Here is a 7990-nt window from a genome sequence, read left to right on the forward strand (position 1 = left end):
ATTCAGAGTGGTTGTCTGAGTTACTGTTGCCCTCCTATTAGCTCAGTGCAGTCTGACCATTCTCCTCTGATCTCCACAATTTTTCATTTGTGGAAAAATCCCAGTAAATCATCAGTTTCTGAAATGTTCAGCTTGTCTGGCACTGAAATCACCTTTATTCACTATTCTGACACTCGCATTGAGCTTTAACAGGTCATCTTGACTGTATACATGCCTAAATACATTAATTATTTGTCTGATTACATGTTTCAGTAAAGAGCAATAGAACAGGAGCACCTAATAAAGTGGCCAGTGAGTTTATGTTTAAAATAAAATAGCCTATGACTGCAGCAGTGTCAGTGTGTTGTCATCAGATCATCCAGAGAAATGCAATCTGCTTATCAGAGGAATTAAATGGTTAACATATGACAGTCACAGGAAAGCAAGAAGATAGAGACCAATCAGGGTTTGACACGTCATACATTCTGTCTGTCATCCCTCTTTCCTTGTATGAAGCTGGCCAGCTAGCTGCTCTGTAGCCGTTGTTAACCAGGTTTTTAACGGTTAAATGCTTTTATTCTGTAGCAGAAAATAAAAGGTAAGTGCCGTTGTATATATCAGATGTCTCAACAGACGACATAATGCCATTGCCGGTGGTCTGACTCGTATTTATCTCTCGCTAACACTACTTTTGTTTGACTTACAGTAGCAGTGAATCACTCACAGGCATTAGCTTGCTAGCCTAGCCATTCCCAAACAATTTGTAACTCAACTTATCGACATAAGTCATGGCAGCTGAAGTAAAAACGAAGTATCTTCTGAAACATTTAAGCTGACATGCAGAGTGGGAAACAGGAGCGTACTCTTAAACGCTCCCCGTGCCACATTAGCAGCATTAGCAGATAACTAATGAATTAAACACCTGTATGCCGCGATTTAATAAGAGCAAACTCCCCTTCCACCCTCGTTTTAGAGCTTTGTCACTTTTACAAACGCAAACGTGAAGCTTTTAAAGTGTAAAATATAAGAGTAACGGTATTGCATGACTGACTGAGCAGTCAGCTCATTGCTGGAAATGACTGGCTTACTGATGTGTAATTAGACATTAGATGATGTTAAACCTGACATGTTTTGCCTTCAGATATCCATCATGGCTTCTCGGGCTGGTCCAAGAGCAGCGGGCACAGATGGCAGTGACTACCAGCACCGGGAGCGGGTCGCCTCTCACTACCAGATGAGGTTCATTTATTTGTCATTAAATGAGCAATAATCCCCAAATTCAACTCTTAAGGAATTATATTTATTTAATTTTTTTAATATTTTAACTTAAGTGCCCAAGTAATTAAACATTAGTAGTGTTTATCTGGAATCACTTTAGTTTTAATTCGTTTAAAAGCTGCTAAGTGTTAACTAGGGCCCTGTTAACTAAACTGATATAGATGACAGTATAAAAATGTATACCTCAGTTCATTCAAGGCTTTCTTTCATCAGTGTACAGTCCTGATCATTCAAATCAAATAATAAAACAAGCTTCACTGGTCTTAAGTATTAAACTACTAATTTGAAAAGCTAAAAAGAGCAGTACAGCTGTTCTAAAACCAGAATGTCAGTAGTATCTCATTTGGCGTCACAACTATCAGCTGGAGAGACTATTCTCAAGAGCTACTGAGAGAGATGCTACAGGAACATGTCAACATGTCCAGCATCTCATGGACTACTTACTGCAGCCAGTCTGTAAGGTAGTATATCTAATTAGGGTGGTGGCTCATCTAATTTGGTGATGTGCAGAAGCTCCAATGGGGACTCTGCTGCCTCCATTCCTGTTCAGCTCATACACGTCAAACTTTCAGGAAAAGTCCAGGTCATGCCTCGTACAGAGATACTGATGATTCTGCAGTGGTTGTATGTATTAGTGATCAACATTTAAAGGAAAAGTTACGCTGCACAACCTGTCTGACCTGGGACGGGATGTGGTCATTATCTCATCTCGTTTCACAAGTTATTATTTGTAAAACAACAAATATGACTTTGAGCACAATGTCGGTCAAGGTGATCATTGTAAGCTTGAATAAATTCTGAGTAATGCTGCAGGAGAAGTCGTGATTCTTTTGAATCATGGACCCACAGGCTTCTTGCAGTTGCGTAAGCTCATACTCCTTCTGGATGGACAAGCCAAAGCAAATACAGCCTTTTGAGAAGTACTGTTTCTGAGACATCAGAAGCATCGGCCTGCTTAAATAAGTATATAGTAATTTATATCTAAGAGATTCTTCTGAGTGAGTGATTTGTTGCTATGCAAAGGTTTCTGTATTTAGGAGACTTTGATCCACTAAATTTTGAGTCGTTTAAAATCTAACATCTGATTGGTCTTTCTTTTATTATTTCTTTTATGTTCACAGTGTTTCCTTGAAGTCTGAAATCCGTAAGCTCAACATTGTCCATCTGTTGATCTGGGTGTTGATGGCAGCTCAGGTAAGCATTCTTGTGCAGAAGCATGTTTTACGTTCTGTAAAAGTTGAATGTGTTTTCATTTCTTTCTCAGGTGACGGTAAGCCAGCTGAACCTGGTGTCCCACAAGGTGGTGGCCTCTCCATACCAGTGGGAGTACCCCTACTTACTGAGCATAATACCCACAGTCTTCAGCTTCTTGGCACTGCCCCGTAACAACATCAGCTACCTGGTCATCTCCATGATCAGCGCCGGGCTCTTTTGTGTGGCGCCACTGATCTACGGCAGCATGGAGATGTTCCCCGTGGCTCAGCAGCTCTATCGCCACGGCAAAGCATACCGTTTCATTTTCGGCTTCAGCGCCGTGTCAGTCATGTACCTGGTGATCGTCATCGCCGTGCAGGTTCACGGCTGGCAGATCTACTATAGTAAGAAGCTGCTGGACCAGTGGTTCACCACCACACAGGAGAAGAAGAAGAAATAAATTCAGCCGAAGCATGCTTAAACTCCAAGGTCAACTAGTTTGAAGGACAAAGAGGATCTTAGAGCCAAATTGCCAAGACTAAGAGACTTTATTGTTGTCCAGCTTGGTTTTTTTTTTTTTCTATATTTATATTTGACAGTGATTACATCATTGTGTGAAGAAAATCAGTCCTTGGACAGATTGTAACCACCACCTTCCCCTCTGTACATGATTTCTGACATTTCATCATTAACAGCAACAAATCCTAAAATGTTTTGTGTACTTCATTACTTTTAAGTACTGAGAAAACGCAAATCACATGCAGTAACATTAATAAAATGTTTAGAAAATTAGAAATTGTAGTAAAAACTCTGGGATTCGGCACCATATTAGTCAAATTTTCCTCCAGGTGACTTCGTCCATTTCTCCAAAATTGGAGTTGGAGGTTTTCCACAATGTGTTGGAGATGCACATAAGACATTAACAGGTGATTGCCCAAATTTAAATCATGCCTGTTTGATTTTTTAATATGTATATGAGGCAGAGTCCCAGAATTCTGTATCACCCCTCCTATTTACAACCATATAGTTGAAACTTAACTAAAAATGTAAAACAAGACAATTCACACATCACAATAGTTACCTTTACAATAACACACAGTCATGAAGACAAAAACAACACAGTGTAATTGCATAGTTAGAAAAAAGTTGGTTCAGTGATTTTTTTTTTTCCCCACATTTTGCATATCATTATCAAAACATTACCTAGATATTTAGGATTAGAACTCTTACAAAGATTTAAGCTTAGAAAATTAAGTGTAGATTTGATGAGGGATGCACCAGTTGTTACATTTTGGCCCAATATGCCGGGGAAAAAAAGAAATCATTTGATACCTTTCAAGGTACTATCTCTTGATGAGATGGGTAAATATTTTCCACTGCATTAACAAAAGGATTTCACTTGGTGCTAAAATATTCAAAAATTTAAAAAAACAACCCCAAGATTCCTTTCCAAACTCTTAAAACCTGTAAAGAATAATCACACTGACCCTACTTGATAAAAGTAACAAAAATTTTACATAAGTACTTTTTTTTTTTTTTTTTTTTTTGTAAGCATTACACCGTAATGAACAACTCGACATGTTTCACTGAAACAACCACCATCTGCCTTGTTTGGCAAATCATATTTATCATACTCAACTGTCTGACTGACAGTGTTCTTCAGCTTTATTTAAGCATTAACATGTTTTCCTTTCAGGATCTGCCGCACCTGCAGGAAAAAAATTTGATTTTGATTTCAGTCAGCAAACAGTGCCATCTGCAATTCCTCCAGCATGTATGTGAAGTGACACCCTTACCTTTTCCCCAGCAGGACCTTCAGGTACCAGCTGAGACGGCAGCTCATTTTCTAAGTTCCTAATCCCAGGATCGGCTCCCTTTCTCATAAGCAGCTTCACCGCTTCGGCTTGAGTTTTGTGATTGGTCAGAGAGCTGACGATGTGCAGCGCCGTGTTTCCACTGAACGTCTGAAAGGAGTGGAAAAGACACCACATGTTACTGTTTGTGTAGTTTTTATGGGCGCAGTTTGGAGCTGTGACAGCTGGGAAACTTTCTCTCTGGTTTCTTGTAAAAGGCAGCAATCCACCCTAAACATATTCTTTGTCATGAAACAGTAGGCATACCTTAACATTTACAATGGACAGCATTGTTGGCTGGTCAAGAAAAATCTTCAGCAGCTCCACATTTGCCTCCTCAGAAGCCATATGGAGAGAAGTCCGCCCACTTTTCAGATCCTGGAGAGATTAAAAATAAACCAAATGAAAACCAGACTGGAAATTTAGATCACTGTATCTTAAACCAAACCACAAGAGACGGGAAAACCCGAGCAGTTTGGTGTGGAGCAGGACCAAGCCAGCTAAATGTTCCCCTGAAGTGGTAATACTTACCTTTGTCCCACAGGAGGCGCCCATGTTCAGCAGAATCTTGATACATTCAAAGTACAAGCGCTTTCGCTGCCCCAGCTCCGCGGTCATGAATGTGCAGGGATTTTCCAGGTTCCTCAGATCCTTCACAACATTGTTGTGAGACAAGACGGCCAAATGAAGAGCAGTCAAACCTTCCAGACACAGAAACAAATTACAGAATTTAATCACAAAAAAGGCATTTAAGCATCCTAAAGTTTTCAGTCACACAAAAACATACTCACCATCGTAACTGAACATTTCTACATCGATCAGTTCCCCATTTCCTTTTAAGGCCTTCCAGATGCCCTGCGGAAATATGAGTGAGATTAAGAAAATATTCTTAATACAACTAGAAAAAAAAAGCATGACTGCAACACTAAATTCTATTCTGACAAAACGTTATTTGGCCTACATTTGTCACAGTTGCAGGGGAAGTGGATCAGAGTCCGGGTTTATTATTAATTTTGGCGCCATGTGATAAGACAAAGGTCTCTGGTACATTTGAGGAAGCAGGCAACGTGTTTCACATTAACTCTCAGCAATACGCATGTTATACATTAACAAGATGAGTTGTGTATCTCTGTTGTCTTAAGGGCTTGAGATGAAGGCCTCTTTTTTTATAGTCTTCAAGACAAGACTTAAAGACTTACTCAATTTCTTGTTTTAGAAGACCTGTCATCCAAGAGCCTTCTTCAGTTAAACCTTTAGTGGGTTTGTTATCATGCAGCCTTAACTCTTTACCCTCTAGAAACCTTACTAGGAGTAACCCTTGAATTTAATGATATATACTGAAGTGTCAGAACTCGTCAATAGGGGTACAGGGGAGGACGTCAAATATTGTCTTTATGGCAGAACTCTTGTTAACTCTTAACAATGAATGGGATGGGTCAGCAATTCTCAGGACACACTCTACGGTAGTAACCATACTAGGGGTTAAAAAATATGGGACTCCGATCATCTTTGAAAACTGAAGTATGTCTAGTTGCCAGTTTCAGCGCCTACAATGACCACTGGATTACTGACCTACACCGATATCTGTCTCCTGTTTAGGTTATGACATTTGATTAGTTCTTTGACACTAAACCCTCTGGTTTTGCTGCTCAGAATCAGAAAGTTCTGTTTCCCCTACTTGTAAGCACTCCATTGAGGAAAGCTGTCCCAATTCTGGCCCTGTGATGCTTAAACGTGGCAAGACTGTCGTCATCTATGCGACTTGGTGTTGTGGTTTCAGTGAAAATCTTCAGACTTTATTATGAAAGCTGAATTATGTTTTACAAAAGAAATGAATCCTGCGTTTGGAGTTTAGCCAGCCTTTCTCAATCCCCAGGTATCACCTAATGCCGTTTTCCATGGGCGTGGCTCATTTACTCACAAGGTGTCATTTGCCAGCAGAGCTTCACGCCCTGGATTGGGGCAATAGTGAGACAGGTGTGCCACTCCCATCTCGCTAGGAGATACGACAGTATCTGTTACTTTGTCCTACTGTTGTATCATGGGAATACTATACTCTGAACAATCACCCTTTTTTACATCTTAAACTTGTGTGTTTAAGCCTGTTGTTGCTATAGAAACAACCACAAATATTTTTCTTATTTTGCATCAACAAGAACACCAGATGCCGTTCTGATGCAATCCCAAAGGGATTAGTGCAGGGAATTTCGTTTGTTAGGTAAATGTCTACACTGTATAGCCACTTTGTATTTGATAGCAGCAATTAAAGTTTGAGAATTTTTAAAGCTAACTTAAAAATTTTGTGTTGATCCAAAGCAATGCTCTGAAAAGTTGCTAGACAGTATAATCTTACACTGCTTAGCAATGGAATGATTTAGATTAAATTAGTGAATATTTGAAGCCTAAAGAGGTCAACTTTAAGTTTATGCTTTAACTTTTAATCAGCATTTAATCTATATATACATATGCAGGTAGGTAGGTAAATACTGATAGTGATTTCTTACCCCCAGAGTGAGATAGTGGCCTTTCTCAGCACACACATGCAAAGGAGCACGGCCCCAGCAGTCTCTCGTGTTGACCTGAGCTCCATGAGCCATGAGGTCTTGGAGAATTAAGTACTGATTGGTGGTAGCCGCGATCTGGAGAGGGCTCTGTGGAAACACAGCTTACAGGTTAATGTGTCTTGATGTATGAAAACCACCATCAATCACAAGCCACTGAATGTCTTTACCTGCCCATTGTGTTCTTTAATGTCCAGAAAGCAAGTTCCAGCCATTTTTGCAGAGAGCACGTAAGCCAGAGCACGCAGACCTTTTGCTACTGCTATGTGAAGGAATCTGGTGGAAGGAGTAAAAAGGTCAGCTGCAGCAGAAATCCACAGAAATGCTGTTCATAGTGTTTGGGTCAGGCTTACTGTACATTTGTGTGATTTCTAATAATTATTCTGCACTTTTAGCCAAGTAGGCCTGTTAGAGCTATTTTCCATTTGCTCCTCAATGATTTCCACCTTTGTCTGCGGTTTTTTTTTTTTTTTTTGCTTAATTGTTTACCCTAAAAACAATAACTTTCACCTAGTGTTCGTGTGACTTCTCTACCTGTTTTCCAACCGCTCCAACCTGTTATCCATTACCTTTGCATATTATAACCATTTAATCATCTTTTTCCCAACCATTTGAATATTTTGATCCGTTTCAATTGTTTGCTTTTGTCTTTGTAAACTCTTCACCCAATATGTTTATCTAACTGTTTAAAAATCAATGATCCATTAGCTTATTTTCATATTTATGTCACTTTACCGGATAACTGTAGATATTGGAACCTTTTAGCTTTTAACCATTTAGCTATACATTTGCTGGGGGGGTGCTATTTAGCCTTCCACTGTTCTGTTACTTTAACCTGTTTCAGCTGATCAGCCTTGACTTTTAGTAGTTTCACCCATGTAGCTTTTTACTTTGACCTAGCTCTGTCTGCCCATACAATTGTATCTCTACTTTTTAGTTTACTATTTAATCTTCTCACCTAATTCTATGACACTGATCTTTATTCAACTAACCACTGGTCAGGGTAATGCTTTCGTTCATGTATACATACGTGTCACCATCTGAGTCCTGCATGGACAGCTGCTCTAGGGAAATTCCTTCAACTTTGCGTGCCTCCTGCTGTATTTGCCATTGAAACAAGGTCAT

General features: G+C 39.6%; 2 protein-coding genes across 4 annotated transcripts in view; one reads left to right on the top strand and one right to left on the bottom strand.

The window, feature by feature from the left end:
- Positions 1-418: 418 nt before the first annotated feature.
- jagn1b (jagunal homolog 1b) lies at positions 419-3161 on the top strand. Of its 2 annotated transcripts, none has more exons than XM_076880286.1 (4): positions 419-577; positions 1121-1218; positions 2379-2451; positions 2495-3161. In XM_076880286.1, exons 2-4 carry the CDS (start codon positions 1130-1132, stop codon positions 2909-2911), a joined length of 579 nt encoding a protein of 192 aa, XP_076736401.1. In that variant the 5' UTR covers positions 419-577; positions 1121-1129; the 3' UTR covers positions 2912-3161. The 2 variants fall into 2 exon arrangements, with proteins under 2 accessions (XP_076736401.1, XP_004571290.1); XM_004571233.6 differs by having other exon boundaries at positions 2522-3161.
- The window catches only part of nfkbiz (nuclear factor of kappa light polypeptide gene enhancer in B-cells inhibitor, zeta), a 7067-nt gene continuing 2057 nt past the window's right edge, over positions 2981-7990 (bottom strand). The window contains exons 5-12 of one of the 2 annotated variants that reach the window (XM_004571235.3): positions 7896-7990; positions 7036-7141; positions 6809-6955; positions 5096-5159; positions 4836-5005; positions 4572-4682; positions 4248-4415; positions 2981-4159 (exon numbers count right to left, since the gene is read on the bottom strand). The exon at positions 7896-7990 is cut by the window's right edge and continues 252 nt beyond it. In XM_004571235.3, coding sequence (XP_004571292.1) covers positions 4121-4159; positions 4248-4415; positions 4572-4682; positions 4836-5005; positions 5096-5159; positions 6809-6955; positions 7036-7141; positions 7896-7990 — 900 coding nt within the window. In that variant the 3' untranslated portion in view covers positions 2981-4120. The other variant, XM_023154203.3, reaches the window with a different exon arrangement.

This window comes from Maylandia zebra, linkage group LG23 (genome assembly GCF_041146795.1).
Source record: "Maylandia zebra isolate NMK-2024a linkage group LG23, Mzebra_GT3a, whole genome shotgun sequence".
Lineage (NCBI taxonomy): Eukaryota > Metazoa > Chordata > Actinopteri > Cichliformes > Cichlidae > Maylandia > Maylandia zebra.